Genomic DNA, 20,986 nt, shown 5'->3' on the forward strand with positions numbered 1-20,986 from the left:
ACCTCAGTGAACTTGACTCAGGCATTCTGGCCACAGTCTCCGCTAGATTCTAAGGAAGCTTGGAGGGCAATTACAGGGTAGAGCTGAGAGTACACATATTTCATTAGTGTAAGAATTCATACGACATATATATATTTTTTTCCAATAATGTTTTTTTCTGCACTTCCCTCTAAATCTCAACCAAAGCTCAGCTGAATACAGGAGTATTAACTTGTCAAAACCTATCTTTCTTCTCACCTTGTAATTCAAAATAATGACGAACAGCTTATATGTAATGCCCCTGTTGGTTCTTGCGTTTGTTTTTGCAGATCATGCCTCGGAGGTGCAGGTGACGATGATGCTGACGGAAAGCTGTAAGCTGCGAGGTCTTCATCACAGGTGAGTCACTGCTTTTAATGTATTGTTTTTTTTCTGAGATTTGATCGACAAGTTCTTCACCACACCATTGCTCATCCTCATCTGGCTACCTAACATGGTTTGTGCTCTTTGTATTTCCTCAACTTCACATACAATCCGCTCCAGAATTATTGGAACCCTGTGGTAAAGACGGGTAAAAAAAAAAGTTATGAAAAATATATTTTTGGCGAACATAATTTCACATCTCATCTCATCTCATTATCTCTAACCGCTTTATCCTGTTCTACAGGGTCGCAGGCAAGCTGGAGCCTATCCCAGCTGACTACGGGTGAAAGGCGGGGTACACCCTGGACAAGTCACCAGGTCATCACAGGGCTGACACAGACACAGACAACCATTCACACTCACATTCACACCTATGGTCAATTTAGAGTCACCAGTTAACCTAACCTGCATGTCTTTGGACTGTGGGGGAAACCGGAGCACCCGGAGGAAACCCACGCGGACACGGGGAGAACATGCAAACTCCGCACAGAAAGGCCCCCGTCGGCCACTGGGCTTGAACTCAGAACCTTCTTGCTGTGAAGTGACAGTGCTAACCATGACACCACCATGCCGCCCTATCAAAAAATAATCTACATAGAAAATATTTTGGAATGAAATGTCAGTTATTCACAAATAGAAATCGTTGACTGAAGACTGAAGCCTAATCTCATTTATATTTTACTTGGGCTGAGGTTATAGAAGTTGTCTAATCATCCATGACTTTCTATTCCATTGGTGTATGAACTATTTTACTTATATAATGATTACTTATGTAATTATCACCCTCGTTGAAAGAAAGATGTATAAAAACAGAACACATGCAATAAGTGCTATTTTAGCTCAAACCTAAAGGGACATTATAGTTTTATTTCAACCTACAGTACCAGCCACCATATTTTCTACATTTTAGAACAACACTGAAGACATAAACTCTGAAACAACACATGGAACATATATGGAATTATGTGGTAAACAAAAAAAGTGTTAAATATGTTTCATATTTTAGATTCTGGGTGGCACGGTGGTGTAGTGGTTAGCACTGTCGCCTCACAGCAAGAAGGTCCGGGTTCGAGCCCCGTGGCCGGCGAGGGCCTTTCTGTGTGGAGTTTGCATGTTCTCCCCGTGTCCGTGTGGGTTTCCTCCGGGTGCTCCGGTTTCCCCCACAGTCCAAAGACATGCAGGTTAGGTTAACTGGTGACTCTAAATTGACCGTAGGTGTGAATGTGAGTGTGAATGGTTGTCTGTGTCTCTGTGTCAGCCCTGTGATGACCTGGCGACTTGTCCAGGGTGAACCCCGCCTTTCGCCCGTAGTCAGCTGGGATAGGCTCCAGCTTGCCTGCAACCCTGTAGAACAGGATAAAGCGGCTAGAGATAATGAGATGAGATGAGATTTTAGATTCTTCAGCGTAGCCACTGTTTATCTTGATGACACTTTGTACACTACTGGCGTTATCTTAACCAGCTTCGTGAGGTAGTCACCTGGAATGCTTTTCAGTTAACAGGTGTGCCTCGTCAAAAGTTAATTAGTGCAATTTCTTGCCTTCTTAATGTGTTTAAGATCAAACAGAAAACAGTAAATAATAAAAATACAGTAAATAGCCCTATTCCACAACCGTAGTAATCCATATTATGTCATGAACCGCTCAACTAATAAAGAGAAACGAGATCCATCATTACTTTAAGACATGAAGTGTCTTTTAATTAATAAAAATAAAGAAAAAACATTGAATTAGGAGGTGTGTCCAGTCTTTTGACTGGTGCGCTATGTTCTTCCCACTTCCTTCCAAGTTTAACTGTGAATTTTTTTTCTGCAAAACATTGGTTTCAAAGGGTTTAGTACTCTTACAATTAATATTTTGTCACAGCTGCCCTGTAGAAAATAACAGCAAGGTTGGAGACACAAATTAGCAAACAAATTGTTGAAATACAGTGGTGCTTGAAAGTTTGTGAACCCTTTAGAATTTTCTATATTCCTGCATAAATATGACCTAAAACAGTGGTCTCCAACCTTTTTAAGCCCAAGATCTCTGACCTCCACCTTGGTGTGACAGGCAAGATCTACCTATTGAAGCACTGAAAGAAAAAGACAGCCCAGATTGCAGATTGTACTTCCAACTTGACGCCTTTTATTCAGGCCAATTGGATTTGAATTACATGAAATGCTTTGGTCCAACGTTCATATTAATGCAACCAAGAAAACACTGTAACGAACATATCAAACTGGCCATAGCTGTCTTCTACAACACATCAACTTCAATTCTAAGTCTAATTATTCATTTCAACACAAAAAGTAAAGGCATGCGACCTATTTTCCACTTGTATAAGGATAGTATTTTGTTTATGGTAGACAAACAGATCATATCAAGTGTTATGCTTATCCACTGAAGCTTCATTCAGATCACATTAATATCAGCATTTTAGAAAATAGAACTGTAATGCTAACAAACATTCTCAGTCAATGCAATTGGGCCAAGTGCAGCTTTATGTCCAACACAAAAAATAAAGGTGTGGCCTATTTCCTTTTGTATGAGGCAATTATTTTGTTCCTAGAAGGCGCGCACACACACACACACACACAAAAACACTAGCAGTGAGCAGATCACATGCAAGTTACATAACATCAGCATTTTAGAAAATAGAACTGTAATTGTGTGTGTTAACAGAATTTTCAGTCAGTGTAAATAAGCTCAGTGCAGTTATGTCCCATCTTATGCATCATCACTTTTCACATTGCTATCAGATGTCAAAACTGTCATGTTATTCATCCAGGTTAGTGAGATGGCTGTGACTGCATACTGTCTGTGAGTGCTTTGTAGTTTGGCTCATAGCTACTGACAGCTAGTCTGAGACAGTCTGTGAGGTGTTTGTCAGTAAGGCGGCTCTTATACTTTGATTTGATTATTTTCATTTGTGAAAACGCCATTTCACAGAGGTAAGTGGATCCAAAGTAGGCACTCACTCTTCGTGGACATGAGGTAAGGAGGGGAAACTTCTCCCTACTGACAAGTCCCCAAAAGTCACTGTCCCGTGATCTTGCTTTAAGTTCAATGTCATTTTGCAAATCAACCATCTCCATGTCAACCCCAATAGGCAGAGCAAATACCTGCTGAAATTTGGCTGCTACCTGTTCTACATCAATGGTCAGGAATGGGTTTGAGACAAATGCAGCAACATCTTCCATGATGTCTAATTCATCAAAACGCCAACTGAACTCTGTTGCCACTTTGTCCAGGTGAACACAGTACTGCTCAGGGTGAAAAGTGTCCTTGTCACTGATGGCCTGTGACATTTTCTCCAGGTTGGGAAAGTTTGTCAGCCTCCCGTTTTTCAGATGTGTGTTCCAAACACCGAGCTTGGCCTTGAACGCATTCACTGCGCTTATCATGTGTGGCAAGTGTCGGTCTTTTCCCTGGAGCTCGTTGTTCAGTTTTGCTGTCAGGTCTGTCAGAAACCCCAGGTCCAGCAGCCACTGATCATCTGACAGCTCCTCATGCTCCTTGTTCCTTGTCTCCAGAAAAGTCTTTATCTCGGGCAGCAAATCAACAAATCGCTGCAGCACTTTGCCTCCTTGAGTAAATCGCCATTGCCTCCTTGAATAAATCACCATCTGTAAAAGGCTTCTTGTGTTTAGCCAAAAGGTGACTTAAACGAAATGAAGCTTCAGTCGCAGCCTTATTTTGAGCATCAGGTTTGGTGAAAAGAGACTGCTGGGCCTTCAACCCTGCTTTCAGCTCAGCAACTTTCTTAGCACGGATTGCGCTCTTGGCGGGGAAGCTGTCTTTGAATTTGTCATGGTTGGTGTTGTGGTGCCGCTCCAGATTCCTTCTTTTAGACAGCGCTAGAGTTTGGTGGCACAGCATACACACACACCTTGTCTTTCACCATGGTGAAAAGAAATTCCTCTTCCCATTCTGGATGAAAATGATATGTTTTTGACTTCTTTCTTGGAGCCTCCACCATGCTAGCTGACAACATTGTAATCTATCGGCTATCACCCGCTAGAGCCGTATATTATCATTTTGCGACAGTTAACGTGCCAGTATCCTTCTTTGATATTATTGGTCAATTTAATGCAGCCTGTAATGCTGAAAAAACACAAGGACTGGATCGAGAGAGACAGAAAGAAAGAGAGGCGCTTGCAAAACTGAACATTAATCAGCCATAATGTATTTGTTATTTTTCTATTATTTTTGGGATCTACAGGGAATGTTTCAAAGATGGACCAGTCGATCGTGATCGACAGGTTGGCGACCACTAACCTAAAACATCATCAGATTTTCACACAAGTCCTAAAAGTAGATAAAGAGAACCCAGTTAAACAAATGAGACAAAAATATTATACTTGGTCATTTATTTATTGAGGAAAATGATCCAATATTACATATCTGTGAGTGGCAAAAGTATGTGAACCTTAACTTTCAGTATCTGGTGTGACCCCCTTGTGCAGCAATAACTGCAACTAAACGTTTGTGGTAACTGTTGATCAGTCCTGCACACCGGCTTGGAGGAATTTAAGCCCATTCCTCCGTACAGAACAGCTTCAACTCTGGGATGTTGGTGGGTTTCCTCACATGAACTGCTCGCTTCAGGTTCTTCCACAACATTTCAATTGGATTAAGGTCAGGACTTTGACTTGGCCATTCCAAAACATTAACTTTATTCTTCTTTAACCATTCTTTGGTAGAACGACTTGGGTGCTTAGGGTCGTTGACTTGCTGCATGACTCACCTTCTCTTGAGATTCACTTCATGGACAGATGTCCTGATATTTTCCTTTAGAATTCGCTGGTATAATTCAGAATTCATTGTTCCGTCAATGATGGTAAGCCGTCCTGGCCCAGATGCAGCAAAACAGGCCCAAACCATGTTACTACCACCACCATGTTTCACAGATGGGATAAGGTTCTTTTGCTGGAATGCAGTGTTTTCCTTTCTCCAAACATCATGCTTCTCATTTAAACCAAAGAATTCTATTTTGGTTTCATCCATCCACAAAACACTTTTCCAATAGCCTTCTGGCTTGTCCACGTGATCTTTAGCAAACTGCAGACGAGCAGCAATGTTCTTTTTGGAGAGCAGTGGCTTTCTCCTTGCATCCCTGCCATGCACACCATTGTTGTTCAGTGTTCTCCTGATGGTGGACTCATGAACATTAACATTAGCCAAAGAACTAGAGACCAGAGGTTTAAGCTGTGACACATGGAACGTGGGGTGGATGTGTCGCATGGTGAGTGGTAGTGCCAGTCTGACGGAACATGGTTTTATTACCTTGCTGATGAGGAAGGGTCCTAGGTACCTGGGAGTGGACTCATGAACATTAACATTAGCCAACGTGAGAGAGGCCTTCAGTTGCTTAGAAGTTACCCTGGGGTCCTTTGTGACCTCGCCGACTATTACACGCCTTGTTCTTGGAGTGATCTTTGTTGGTTGACCACTCCTGGGGAGGGTAACAATGGTCTTGAATTTCCTCCATTTGTACACAGTCTGTCTGACTGTAGATTGGTGGAGTCCGAACTCTTTAGAGATGGTTTTGTAACCTTTTCCAGCCTGATGAGCATCAACAACACTTTTTGTGCGGTCATCAGAAATCTCCTTTGTTCGTGCCATGATACACTTCCACAAACATGTGTTGTGAAGATCAGACTTTGACAGATCCCTGTTCTTTAAATAAAACAGGGTGCCCACTCACACCTGATTGTCATCCCATTGATTGAAAACACCTGATTCCAATTTCACCTTCAAATTAACTGCTAATCCTAGAGGCTCACATACTTTTGCCACTCACAGATATGTAATATTGGATCATTTTCCTCAATAAATAAATGACCAAGTATAATATTTTTGTCTCATTTATTTAACTGGGTTCTCTTTATCCACTTTTAGGACTTGTTTGAAAATCTGATGATGTTTTAGGTCATATTTATTCAGAAATATAGAAAATTCAAAAGGGTTCACAAACTTTCAAGCACCACTGTACATTCGTATTATGATAAGAATTTGTTTACTTCAAGTAAAGATAGGATTTCCCATTTACTTCCTGCAAGCAGGTTATGTTTTCAGTGTGGTTTGTTTCTCTGGCTGTCTGAAAGCAGGATTGCACAAAACCTACCAACCTGATTTCCATGAAACTTGGTGGAAAAGTGTCACATGGGCCACAGAAGAAAATTAAAATTAAATTTTGGAGCAGATCCATACATTTAGTTTCAGTTTTGCTAACGTTGCGAGATACGGCCTTTGGCCTTAACAGAGGTCTGTGCTCAACAATGCCGTCCAGTTTAAAATCCAATAGATAGGAAAAAAAGTTCAGTAGTGAAAAAAAAAAAAAACATAGCCAGTGTTGAAATATGATAACTCCATATCACAATCCACATTCACGGTTACCAGTATTTTTCTGGGATACGCATGTAGCCTCATTGCTCAAACGTCATACAGAAATAGAGATCATTCATGGAATAGGCTGTGGAGTCATTGCCAGTAAGTACAACTCATCTTGACATGTAAAGTGCTTGCAGTTACTGATCTGCATGTCATAGCTGATTCTTGCCCTTGGTGGAGAGCCCTTCTTGTTTCAGTGTGAGATTAAACTAGCCTTCTTTTGCTTATTTTTATCAAGGGTGGCAGTAATTCTGGAGCCTACTGTACATAACCAATATTATTACTTATTGTTAGTTTTTTCTTTTTTATCAGACATCTAATTTTTTAGGTTTGTTTACCTGACATGTTTCGACGTACGACTGTCGTCTTCCTCAGAGTGTCACCAGATGTTATTGGTGACGCATCTTTTATCAGCTGATGTTTCCAAAGGCGTGGCCTTCCTGTCAATCCAGACAGGATGGCCACGCCTTTGGAAACATCAGCTGATAAAAGATGCGTCACCAATAACATCCGGTGACACTCTGAGGAAGACGACAGTCGTACGTCGAAACATGTCAGGTAAACAAACCTAAAAAATTAGATGTCTGATAAAAAAGAAAAAACTAACAATATTCAATATAAGACATAATGAACGTAATCGAAACAATATTATTACTGGTATAAGAGCAATGCATCAAATTTATTAGAGTTAGGCTTTTTAAATAATAGAGAATAGGAATGGGTTTGTGAGTTTTTTAATAGTCATAAAAAGGTGGTCATTGATTCTAATCCTGTACACTTTTTTGACAAAATCAGCGAATGTCTCTTCAGGGTCCCCGAGCTGTCTGTTCTGTGTGTGTGCTGAAAAAAATTTGCGGTTCACACACAAGTCCTGGCTCTTTAAATGGAAAACAAGTGGCTCAAACCGAGCCACACAGCACTATTCTGGCCAATCAGCAACAGGGGACGGGGTGTTCATGTTGTGCACAGGACAGGGACATGACTGACATTTCATACTAGTTGGTGGCAGTAATACCAGTTTGTTCTTTCTTAACTGGCAATAAACCTCAAAGAAGAAGAAATAAAAGCGGGCCATTGGCAAACCATATTCGGCTGGCTCTCCTGTCCATTCTGCTTTCCAATGACTGACTACTCAGTCATTGGAAATGACTCCTGTCAGATAAACGAGCCGCAACCTGTTGACTCGTTTCTTGCAAACCTCCATGAACTTGACACCTCATGTGATAAGAATGTAAATAAAAGTATTTTGATTCGTGTGTGTATTGATTGTGCATGCAAAATAAATATTTGTGCGCAGTTTCAGAGAACTTACCCATGAGATGTTTTAATGACTCAGCACCCCGTTAATGGCCAAATGACTCCAAGCATGTCTGATTCCTTTGTGCATCGTTTGTCCATGCAAAATAAACATGTGCTTCATTATTTCTTAAGTTATTAAACATTCTTTTTCTTGTTTATTTTGCTATGCTTGGTAATCTTACTTTCCTTGTTAGCTTTGCTACAAACCTATTGTCCTCTCTTCGGCCACTGTAGTTTTGTAAAAGCAATCTGAACAACTAACTCTCACTAGTTTTTACTGTCTTGTGGTTTGGATGATGTTTTTCTGTGCTTACATGTCATTTGTTCGATTGCGTTTTATATTATACTATTTGTTTTGCTTTAGCTATGAGAAAGAGAGAGAAAGATGTTCACTGGATTCTGCCGCATTTCTCTTTTGGTCAGTTAGGCCAGTTGTTAGTTTCGTTACCTTGGCAATGCGTGTCCATGAATTTGAGGTGCAGCGCTTCTGAAGGAGCACTAAAGGGACGTGTATTTGTCTGGCTGTGTCTTTGTTGGGCGGCACGGTGGCGTAAGTGGTTAGCACGGTCGCCTCACAGCAAGAAGGTTCTGGGTTCGTGGCTGGCGGGGGCCTTTCTGTGTGGAGTTTGCATGTTCTCCCTGTGTCTGCGTGAGTTTCCTCCGGGTGCTCCGGTTTCCCCCACAGTCCAAAGACATGTGGTTAGGCTAATATGGGACGCCTTGGGCTGAGGTGCCCTTGAGCAAGGCACCTAACTCCCAACTGCTCCCTGGGTGCTGTTAGCATGGCTGCCCACTGCTCTGGGTATGGGCCATTTTCAAAAAATTGTACCAATTACGGTAAAGAAATGAAAAAAAATTGTCACTCTTTCTATAGATGTACAAAAAGATTGCCTATTGATTAAAATCAAGTCCTACTAATCAGCAAAGCTAGATTCCTATTATTTTTATCAAAAAAATTTATTTTTCTGAAATTGTGGCTTTCTTTCCCGTTACCATACCATTTTCAAGGTAATGGTAAAGAATCAATACCCTTTCTTTACCGTTCCTGGATACAGAATAAAGTTTTAATAAAGTTAAAAAGGAATAAAGTGTTCTATAAAAATAAAACTATTTTCCAAACACACACTTCAATTAAGATTATTACGGAACACAGGGTGTTTTTATAAAACCAAATTCTTAAACATAGCTCGATTAAAGAGAACAAGATTAACAAATTTTAATATTCTATTTTATGAGAACTTTGTTGCTTTTTGGTGTTATCATCCGAGGCATGTTTAGATTTTTTTCTTTGGAGGCATGATTTAATCTGAAAAATGACAAGAACCAATGAAAACCTTCAAATCTGAAAATTTCTAATAATTATTTATTATGATCTTTTTGTTGTGACTTAATGAATGGAAACTTAACATTGACTTATTATCATTATTTTACAATAAAGAATTTTTTTCTTTAGAAATGTGGAAATTTTGATAATAGATTATTTGGTGAGAATAAAAAGCCTTTTTGCAGTGTTGGCCTACCTTTCTGAATGGAAATATTTAGGTAAAATAAGCAAAAAAGCTTTTATTATATTTCATCTGGTACACAATGACGTTTTAAAATATTTTAAATTCAATCCTATTTGCCTATTTGGCCCGGAAATCTAGAGAAAAACAGACATTTATGCATGATTTTCTCTTTACCGTTACCAGAGTTTCTTTACCGTTACTAGGAATGGTAACGGTAAAGAAAGCATATGGTAACGGTAAAGAGGTGTCTCATTCTCTTACAACACAGCATGACAGTTATGCTTTCAAATAATTGCTCATATTTCATCACTCAAACTTAATCAACAACTACAAATAGTTTCTATTTGATCACTAATGTCTGTAAGATGATATGTGCATCACGGTAAAGAAGGCAGCGGGTAGTGCACCCCTTCGGGGGTGGCCTACAATGGAGAAGTAAGACGACTCCTTCCCTCCGCTAGTCTGGGAGTTCGCCTTGGGCAAGTGATAATACTCCCTTAGCCTCCCGTCCAGGGATACGGAGAAGCTGATGCCTACTGCCACGGGCAGCAGCGTGGTGGATGTTGCGGCGGCGGACGAGCCAGTGTGGCCAACGGCAATGTAATAAGATGCTAGTCAGTTACGTGGCTAGGATCACAAGTCCAGTGAGGTTGACTACTGCGACTGAGGAAGGCAATGGGAAACCACCTCAGTTTTTTTTTTTCCCCTTGATACCCTATTGCATCCATGACAGTTATAATGAATGATATGAGTAAGGACGTGAACGGGACCTTAGCTATGCAAGGTGTCGCGTCCGGCAGGAGAGGAAGGGGGACCTCTCAGGTCGTCAACATGCGAAATCCCTTCAATACTAGATTGCGAATTGGTACTTGGAATGTTCGTACAATGACGAGAGAACAAAAGCTGGAGAATGTGAAACAGGAGATGAGTAGGTTGAGAATTCAGATCCTCGGTCTGACAGAGGTGCGCTGGAAGGAGAAAGGTGACTTTTACAGTGATGAAGTACGAGTCATTTATTCTGGAGGAACAACGTGCGAGAGAGGTGTCGCTCTTATATTAGATTGCCATGCTGCACAATGTGTGGAGAGAGTTGTGCCATTCAGTGATCGACTTATGATGGTAAAGTTACGCGGAGAGCCAGTGGACATCATGATAGTGGTGGTATACATGCCTACCACCGCTCACACAGATGAGGAAGTAGAGGAGATGTATGAGAACATCGAAGAAGTTTTGAACAACGGGAAAGTTTTGAACAACGGGAAAGTGGTGCTTCGAGCACCACCCTAGAAGGAAATACACATGGAAGGCCCCAGGAGATACTTGTCGACTACAAATAGACTATATCATCACTAGAGAGAGATATAAGAACAGTGTGAAGCAGGCTAGGGCCTACCCAGGAGCTGACTGCGACTCGGATCACAACCTAGTCGTGATGCAAGCCAAACTAAGATTAAAGAGAGTAGTATGCAGTAGAAAGATCAAGAAGTGGAACAGAGAGAACCTTAAAAAGGACAACCGTGATAAATTTATGGAGGATGTTGATAAATATCTTGAAGATGGGAACGCGCTTTCTGGGGACACCGTGGAGAATAGGTGGAACCTGTTAAAAAGCACTATATTAAAGAGTGGAAAGGATAATATCGGTTATGAAACATGGAGGAAGGCAAAGAAACCTTGGGTCACCGAGCAGATGCTGGATAAGATGGATGAAAGGAGGAATTGGAAGAATGTAAACACGGAGTACGGAAGAGTGATGCACAGGAAATTGAACAATGAGATACGCAGAGAAACAGATAAAGCTCGTGTAAGCTGGTGGGAAGGTCAGTGTAGAGAGCTGGAAGATCTGGAAAGAATGGGCCGGTCTGACTTGGTGTACGCAAAGGTGAAGGAGCTCTCCAAGGAAAATAGAGGCGGGAAGAAACAGGATAATGTGCTCAGTAAGGATGGAATCCTGCTGACAGAGACAAAGGATATTAGCAACAGATGGAAGGAATACATAGAGGACTTATACGCAAGTGAAGAGAAACTAGACGAGCTGCCCTTAGAGCTGGAGGAGGAGGTTGATAAAGACAGCCGTGGGCCTGACATTTTGAAGGAGGAAATATTGCAGGCGATTGATCATCTAGCCGACAGGAAATCAGAAGGAGCTGATGGAATACCAGCGGAAATGTGGAAAACATTAGGGGCTGAAGGACTCAAGGCAATTGTGGAGCTATGCTACACTATCTATAATACCGGTATTTGGCCGGAGGAATGGTTGACGTCAGTGATAGTACGCATAGAGAAAAGATCTCAAACAACAAGATGCGATGAACACAGAACCATCAGCCTGATCGTGCATGCCTCAAAGGTTATTTTGCGTGTTCTGACAAACAGAATAGAACCAAAAGCCAAAGCATTTATCAGCAACGATCAGTTTGGTTTTCAGAAAGGGGTTGGCACCAGGGAGGCAATAGCAGTTATGAGATTGCTTAGTGAGAGGTGTATAGACCACAATCAGGACATATACGTGTGCTTCGTGGATTACGAGAAAGCGTTCGACAGAGTAGACTGGGTGAAACTCCTAGGCCAAGTTTACATTAGACCGTATCAGCGGATCATCAGATTAACGTTTTTAAAACAATTAGTGTGCACACAGCAACACCAATACACGATTTGCGTGCACACAGCAACACCAATACACGGATACGCTCGGCTCCGCAGGCATCCTGCGCTCCAGATCACTCCGCCCTGAACAGCGAGTGCCCTCTGGAGGGTGCGCACTCCGGCCCTGCGCAGCTCACAGAGCGCGCGAGTGAAGTGCACGAGCCACGATTTGGGACTGAGCCGCTGTGTGTGAGATCCCAGCGCATATCACTTACCACTTGCAAGTGGAAGGATGGCAAGCCTAAAGACAATCATAACTACACAATGGGCAGTATTTGCATCAGTATTTGCAGTATTTTCATACTTTTATACTCTTTAATGAAAGGTGATACAAGGCGGAAGTCCGCACCGTTTTTCAGCAGTCGCGTCACATGACCAACGCCAGTGAATCAGGAAGGTGGATGTCACAGTGATGTTGTCCAATGATTACGCCAGCTAGAGCTCAGCACAGCGTATCCGCGTATTCTCAATGTTTACACAGCACCGGACCAGACATGATCTAGATTGAATACGTGGACCCTGGCGGATTCCCGTTTCCCAGCGTTTCCAGGCGTTTTAATGTAAACGGACAGTGCATCCGCGAAGAAAATGAGACAGATACGGCCTAATGTAAACTTGGCCCTAGAGTTGCTCAAGAGAATAGGGATCGGCTGGCGCGATCGTAGACTGATCGCAACACTGTATATGGGTCAGACGGCAGCAGTTAGACTGAAGGACGGCTTGACTAATCCTGCAACGATAGGACGAGGAACCAGACAGGGGTGCTGCTTGTCCCCTTTGCTGTTCAACATCTATGCAGAAGCTATGTTAAGAGAAGCGCTAGACCAGGTGGATGAAGGCATTAGAGTAGGTGGACATCTCATCAAGACAGTGAGATACGCGGATGACCAGGCTACAGTTGCCAGCTCAGCCTGTGGTCTACAACTTATGATGGACAAGATGCAGGAGACTGCAATGGAGTATGGCATGAAAATCAACGCCAAGAAAACCAAGGTGATGAAAATCTCGAAACAGCCTGGGGAAGAATTCGTGGTACGCCTTGATGGTAAACTACTGAGCCAAGTGAAGCAGTTCTGCTACCTTGGAAGCATATTGACGCAAGAGGGGTACTGTGACATAGAGATCAAGTCACGAATCGCAAGGGCAAAAGACGCATTCTCTAAGAGAAAAGAACTCCTGACCAAGTCGTTTAGCCTGCCGTTGAAGAAGAGAATAATTAAGACAGTAATCTGGAGCGCTCTGCTCTATGGCTCAGAAAGCTGGGCAATGCGAAAGGATGAGATCAGGAGAATTGAGAGTTGTGAGATGTGGTTGTGGAGGAAGACCCTAAACATCCTATGGTCAGACAAAGTCTCCAATGAGGAGGTACTAAGGCGGGTTGAAGAAGAAAGGTCGCTGATTGATACAATTCGAAAAAGACAGAAAGCGTGGCTAGGTCACACCTTCAGACACGGAGAACTGTTGGTTATTGTGATGGAAGGAAGAATTGAGGGAAAGAGGCCTCCGGGTTGAAGAAGTTGCGGCATGATGGACTTAGTGAAGCGGGAGGCGGGCTCATATGAGCGAGCTAAGAGACTGGGAGAGAGTCGGATGCTGTAGTGTCCAGACCTGCTTATATAGCAGACCACCAGAGGTAAAGAAAGTATATTTGTGTAACATGAGTAATTAACTTTGGTGACTGACCCCTTGAAAATGGTTCCTCCAGGAACCATTAAACGTTTTTAAAAGTTTCAGTTGTCAAGACAATGGAAAAACTAAAATACAAGAGCATTTTGTTTTGTGCACAAGAGCATTGTGATGTATCTTTCTGTTTTTGTATTTTAGTTTTTCCGTTGTCTTGACAACTGAAAGTGTCATCGTTCCTGGAGGAACCATTTTCAAGGGGTCAGTCACCAAAGGGTTAATGAAATGTTTTGCTCACCTTTCAGCCTCCACTGCCTCAAAAAAATTCAAAATGGAGTCCCAACATCCTGGCACTTCAGGATGTCGAACAGCTCCCTCTTTAGCAAGCACTAGGAACTAATTATTTTCAAAAATGTTTTTGGGTAAGGGTAAAGAAACTAAAGTAACACAACAATATTTTTTGAATTTATAAAAAAAACAAACAAATCAGATAATGTACTCAATACTTTTGTTTAAACACCTAATTAGTTATTTTTGTGAAAAATAAAATTTACTCCTGAGTAAGTTCAAGAATGTAAGATATATTTATGAATAATTAGTTTTTGCATTGGTAACGGTAAAGAAAATTTATAACATAAATCACTCTTATTTTTCTTATTAAATAAGATAAAAACTTCAGTATGAAAATTTAGAGGTTTTTATTGTCTATGCAGTTATGTGAATCATTTTTCAATTCAACCCCTCTGTTCTGATGAGAAACTGAAAAATAAGTGAAGACGACTTCTTTACTGTAATAGGTACATTTTTTGAAAATGGCCCGTATGTGTGTGTGCTCATTGCTCATGTGTGTGTGCATTTGTGTGTTCACTGCTTCAGATGGGTTAAATACAGAGAGGAATTTCACAAGCATGTGATGAATAAAGTTGTGCTTTCTTTCGTTTCTTTCAATCTTTCTCCAGAATCGGTGACACCCCCTTTAAGCCAGGTGCTGTGCCTTTCATATTTTAATCACAAGCAGACCTTGTAAAACTTGTGCCACATCAGTTATCAATTCCTTTAATTTTTTTAATTAATTTGTTTATAAGGCTTTAATCACGGGTGAGTAATGTTCGTCAAACGTTATATTACATGGCTCCACATTTGCTACATGATTAGTGATCACAGCTTGCCTGAGCTTGTAGGTTTAAATGTCAGTGTTTAAACTGCCTAATTTTGAATTATTCATTCTCTCCCGCCTGACACAGCTTGCTGAAAGGTTTAACAATTAGTGGATCAGTTCAAGTAGGTGTAACAAGCAGAACAGACACTCCTTGAAGGGACTGGAATTTCGCATCACGGACTTATCAGAAATACAGCTCCTTGGACTGTCGTGCTATACTCAGTCATAATGTGTGAAATCAGGACAGGTCTGATCAGTCCTGCACACTAAAGATTAAGGAAGGGAGGGCAGGAAGGCGCCGTAGTTGTGTCCTGGAAATTAAGGGTATCCTCTTCATGCCTTGTAGGTCCTGTGAATGTTAAAAAAAAAAAATGCAAGCATAGTGTATACTAATGTTGGAACAACTTGTTTGGCTGTGCTGCATAATGACAGAATGTCGTGACAGTGGAGCGAGGGCACTATACCAATAACAGTGACCTCTACATTTCCCCTGCAGAAAGATTTAGGATGTGATATCTCTCTCTCTCCTCTTTTCCTTTTTAAGAGCAAGGTCTTGTATTCTTTGTGTGGTTGAAAATGCTTAATCATGAATGTATTTGTTTACAGGGTTCGTACGGTCATGAAAAACCTGGAAAAGTTTTGGAATTTTAAAATTAAATTTCCAGGCCCTGGAAAAGTTATGGAAAAAAAGTATTTTGTTCAGAAGTTTTGGAAAAGTCATGGAAATCTATCTACTGTTTCATCGATTATCTTTATAAAATTGATGTGCCGTAATAAAATGTAAATCGCCACGAGTTGTCTTGGAAACGTTGTCTAGCGCAGTCTGCGTAGCCTACTGGCTATGCCTGTTGACTGCCACACCCAGTGTTGCCAGATTGGGCGGTTTTCAAATTAGGCAGGTTTTAGTGCCTCCAGGCGGTTTTTGAGCATTTTTTGGGCTGGAAATCATCAGTCACATCTGGCAACCCTGGCCACACCCTCCTCGTAACATGCGACATGCTAGTAGTTGTAGCGTGCTAGGCATGGTGCGTCAAGTTTGGGGATGCTGGGACCTCCCCTGCTCGAGCTACGAGCGTCCAAAGTCAGGCTGGAGCCCGGGATAGAAACGAAACCTAAGCGGAGCACCGCAGCGAATTACGTCCCGAGGCGCGGGGCTAGCGCGCCCTGCCCACGCTGGTTCTTTGCGGGGAGGGCAGAGGACTCTGGCTGTCAAGTTTGGGGATGCTGGGACCTCCCCTGCCCGAGCTACGGGCGTGCAAAGTCGGGCCGGAGCCCGGGATAGAAACGAAACCTAAGCGGAGCGCTGCGGCGCGCCTCGGGGCGAATTACGATGCTGGAGCCCTGGAGCTCTCGTTTGATGTTTGATTTGTTTTTTTTGCATGTACAGATGGTAAATAAGATATTGGATTGGATAATATCCTCAGTTTTATGACTCTTGAGAGTTTTGCATTTTAAAGGATAAAAAGACTTAATTTGTAATAGGCGAAGCCATATTAGCCTAGCCATTTCTTAATCTTGTGTATTTTCTGAATTTGGATGTCACAATTGATTTTATTTTGCTTAAATTTATAGGAAAGGGATGGAAATAGACATTCCCTTTTTTTCAGATTTTCACCCTCTATTTTCATTTTTTTATGATGCCATTTAGGCGATGCTTAATATTCAGTGTAGGGCCCTGAGGACCTTGCTGGATTTGGATGTAAATGTTGTTGATTAAACTGATTGAACACAGAAATAAATAGACATTCAATGTTGTCTTCAAATTGTAACTCTTCATTTCCGCATTTACAATATCATTTAGGCAATGGTTAAATTACAATATAGGCCTATTGTGAAAGCACCTGTAAATTTCAGTAGTCTGCCTGTGTGCATATGTGGGGGGGGGGTCGTAGTGCCAAAGTACCAAAATGCTTGTAATGCACAAATTACAAAGTTATGGGCTTGGGCCTGGGCAGGGGGTGGGTTGCTGAGAGCATGGGCTATGGGTTTGGGACAGATGGACTGGATATTTGGGGAAACATGGACTGTGGGTGTGTACTTGCATATGTGATGTGAAGGGGCATGAGGTACAGTACTGTAGTTGTCTATGTGTGTGTGAAGAAAGGGGGCAACAGTGTTGTGAATGGTGACGTGAAATAGGTATGTGTATGATGTGATTGTGCATGAGGGGGGCTGCTACAGTATGTAAACTAGTGTTGGGGGCTGTGCTATAAATGCGATGAGCAGTGATGAACCAGCGATGGTCATGGAAATTCAGTAAAAGGTTTTGGAAGAGTCATGGAAAAGTCATGGAAAAAAAACTGGTGAAAAAGTGTAAGAACCCTGTGTTTATTTTCTAATAAATACCTCTGAATTTATTGCATTTACTGGTTTTTAGTGCTAAAACAGGACCATAAGCAGGTTTCTATAGAAGGTGTTGTATAGCACGAAAGGGACTGCTCAGTCATTTCCTTGTTGCTTGTGATTATTTACTCTGGCACTTTGTTGCTGGATAGATGGTCTGCATCCTGTCTTGAATATTGGGTGGACGGTGATCAGGCCAATCCCTGTCTGAGGTCAAAGATCAGATCCTGCCAGGTACCGTCAGACCTTTTTTTACATCGCAGTCAGGGAATACTACAGGATGGAGCCCTTCTGTGAACTCTCAGAGAGGTCTTAAAGAACCATTTCCTTCTTAAAGATGTTGGTAGCTTGCTCGGCTTGCAAAAAGTCTGTTGTAGTCAGTCACTTTTCTAGTTTATCGAGTTGCCGTTCCTGTTTCATTAATTACCCTCTTGTGGCTTTTCACAGAATTCTTCATCATGACGACTGAACTTTTGTGTCACAAGTGAAGTATGGAGTCAGAGTGATTAGGGTTTGATGGTTAGTCACCACTAGATGAGTAACCATCAGATGGTTTTCACCACTGCTTTTTTATGCTCAAGAAATATCTTAAAGGTAGAATGCCTTTCAGAGTTTTCAAGTTTAGATCATAAAAAGAATTTCCACTGACACCCAATTATTTTTGTTTAGTGGACCGAAAGCTACTAAACTCGAATCACAGACTTCCAATTTTATTAGGTGTTTTTTTAACAGAACAATTAACGAATTTAGGGCCACATGGCCCGAAGTTCTCCGCTATTTTTTCCTGCTTCACCATGACCCAATTCAAGATACTACATCATGCATCACGTGGTGGGCTTTCCCCGTTCACGCAAGGCATTGTGGGATACAAATTTGAAACAGGAGAGAAAAATGGAGGACGTGAGTGTGCGCATAAAATGTGAGAGACAGACTACAGTAACGGAAAGCAAGAAGAAAAAGACGTTATGTTGCGAAGGAAAGGAAACGCAGGCCCAAACTAATAAATACCGGTGGTCAGCGAGCACCTCGGTGTGATCAGCTGTTCGTTTAACAACAAAATGATGTAACTATCAGTGCACGGTCAAGGTAAACGTGGGCTTGCACACATGGACTTCCTCTGTCTGCTTGACTGCGTAAAGCGAGTGATTTCATGCATATTATTTGCTCGGGAATCCCCTTGAATTAAATAACTTCTCAGCCACAGAATGGCCTGATAATTTGTGAGATGTTACAGAAATAAATATATATCTCAATGACCAAATTTCAGAGGGAACTAAATTTCACAGATTTTATGAAATTGAAAGGCCGTCTCACTTTAATACCATGAACCCATGATGTTTTTAGACTAGGTTATTATATCATACCAGTTTGACACTGGAAGACCCCTAGTGTCAGTGCATTTTCTTTAACCCTCTGGGGTCTGAGGGTATTTTCTGGCATGCTAATGATTTTGGCATGCTCTGATTTTGTTGTCAATTTCAACAAATCTAAGCAGTATTTTCAAAGTCATATGACTTTTTTTGTATTCAGCCCAAGTTCAGCTACAATAATATCTATGTAGTATGTACAGTATGTCATGATTGTACTTTAAAAAAAATAACAGATAAATGAGATGTTGTAAAAAGCAGTTTTAGAACTGTGTTGGAATGAGTGAAAAAATATGACCTTACTCATTGGTCACTTGAGGTGATTCTGTTCAGTCTTAGGAATGCATCGAGTACGAAAACTTAAATCTGCTCCACTGATTTGGACAATTAACTAGCCATTAACTAGCCATCAAAAATGTATGTCCTATTATTTTGGTTTAAAGCTTTGGCAGTGGGAGGGGTATTCAATGAGAAGAGAAAAAAATTCCATTCCATTCAATGAGAAGAGTGAAACCCCTCCCACTGCCAACTCTTAATCCCATCAGGTCAAGTGATCAAAACAGTTCATCGCAATGGGTAAGGTCATGTTTTTCCACACATTCCAACACAGTTATAAAACTGCTTTTTACAACAGCTTCATTTATCTGGTATTTGACTCTATTCAGTGGGTCTTGAAATGGCTCTTGTCCTATTTTACTCCGTTCATAGCCACAATCAACTCTTTTACACAATTACTCTGTAATTTTGCTTCAACTCCAAATTTTCCTCTCTAAACTCAAAGTAGAGCAAAATTAACTATTTTTGAGGAAAATACTGGGTGCCACGGTGGTGTAGCGGTTAGCGCTGTCGCCTCACAGCAAGAAGGTCCGGGTTCAAGCCCCGTGGCCGGCGAGGGCCTTTCTGTGTGGAGTTTGCATGTTGTCTGCGTGGGTTTCCTCCGGGTGCTCTGGTTTCCCCCACAGTCCAAAGACATGTAGGTTAGGTTAACTGGTGACTCTAAATTGACCGTAGGTGTGAATGGTTGTCTGTGTCTGTGTCAGCCCTGTGATGACCTGGCGACTTGTCCAGGGTGTACCCCGCCTTTCGCCCGTAGTCAGCTGGGATAGGCTCCAGCTTGCCTGTGACCCTGTAGAACAGGATAAAGCAGCTAGAGATAATGAGATTAGGAAAATACTTTTAACTCTGGAAAAGTTGCTCAGTCATTTTTCCTGTGTATGCCCTGCAGCGCACACATATCAACTGATATGCTCATCAGAAATAGAAGTATTTACACTTACTCGAGTTGATCTTCGGCTGGATCGAGTCAAAGTTAAAAAAAAAAAAGGCATCAGTGTCTCATCAGTGGCACAGTTCTCAAGACTGAATTGAATCGCTGTCCTGAATCATGAATTGATTCACTGTCCTGAAATTGAATCACTCTCTTAAATCATGACTTGAATCGCTGCCCTGAAATTGAATCGCTGTCCTGAATCATCCGAAGCGCATAAAATCTGCATGCCATCTTGCAAAAAGTTTTACCTCCAAATAGCCTAAACTATGGCTGACAGATTTTATCCTGTTTATGGTGGGCGATCACACCGCGAAAGAGAAACCAGTCGAAAGCGAAAGAGCAAAAGTGATTATCATGCCGTTACCACGTGGATAATCTTTTATGAATGTGTAAGTGGATACTCAGCGCTCTGACTCTGGTGTGACTGAGTAAGGTGACAAGTTTTATGTTTCATCTAATTTAGGTAATTTAAAAACTATAATATTATTTGGCAGTGGGCACAGAGGAAAGTGTAAAGTATAAAGTTTCTGTCAATATGTTTATCATGCTTGTATGATAAAAACTCGAAGATATTTATCTGAATACATGACCTACTTATTCTAAACCTGCTGAGCTTTGCGGGCGAAGCTCTCGACCCCAGAGGGTTACATGACACAACACATTTCTGCTTCCGCCCTCTCAGGAACCTGTTGCCCATCAATCATGTGTGCACAGAGGATGGAGAGAAGCCTATGGTCCTGCTACCCTACATGAATTGGGGCAATCTCAAGCTCTTCCTTCGCCAGTGCAAGCTCGCTGAAGCCAACAATCCTCAGGTGAATCTGCAACTTCAGCTTTTATCTTCAAACCTGTAATGCACACTCTGTGTTTGCTTGGGATTTGTAGAGCAAAGCTGCTTTGGTAGACTGGTGAGAACTGTAACACAAGCGCAAACCTCCTCACGAGATTCATATCGAAAGTGGCCATTTATGAGTTTCTCTCAAAAAAAAAAGTAG

General features: G+C 41.6%; 1 protein-coding gene across 4 annotated transcripts in view; it reads left to right on the top strand.

The window, feature by feature from the left end:
• The window catches only part of ryk (receptor like tyrosine kinase), a 207,761-nt gene that overhangs the window by 168,248 nt on the left and 18,527 nt on the right, over positions 1–20,986 (top strand). For all 4 annotated transcript variants that reach the window (XM_060919793.1, XM_060919791.1, XM_060919790.1 and 1 more), the window contains 2 exons: positions 309–378; positions 20,674–20,806. In XM_060919793.1, the coding sequence (XP_060775776.1) occupies positions 309–378; positions 20,674–20,806 (203 nt within the window). The remainder of the gene's footprint in view (positions 1–308; positions 379–20,673; positions 20,807–20,986) is intronic.

This window comes from Neoarius graeffei, chromosome 4 (assembly GCF_027579695.1).
Source record: "Neoarius graeffei isolate fNeoGra1 chromosome 4, fNeoGra1.pri, whole genome shotgun sequence".
Taxonomy (NCBI): domain Eukaryota; kingdom Metazoa; phylum Chordata; class Actinopteri; order Siluriformes; family Ariidae; genus Neoarius; species Neoarius graeffei.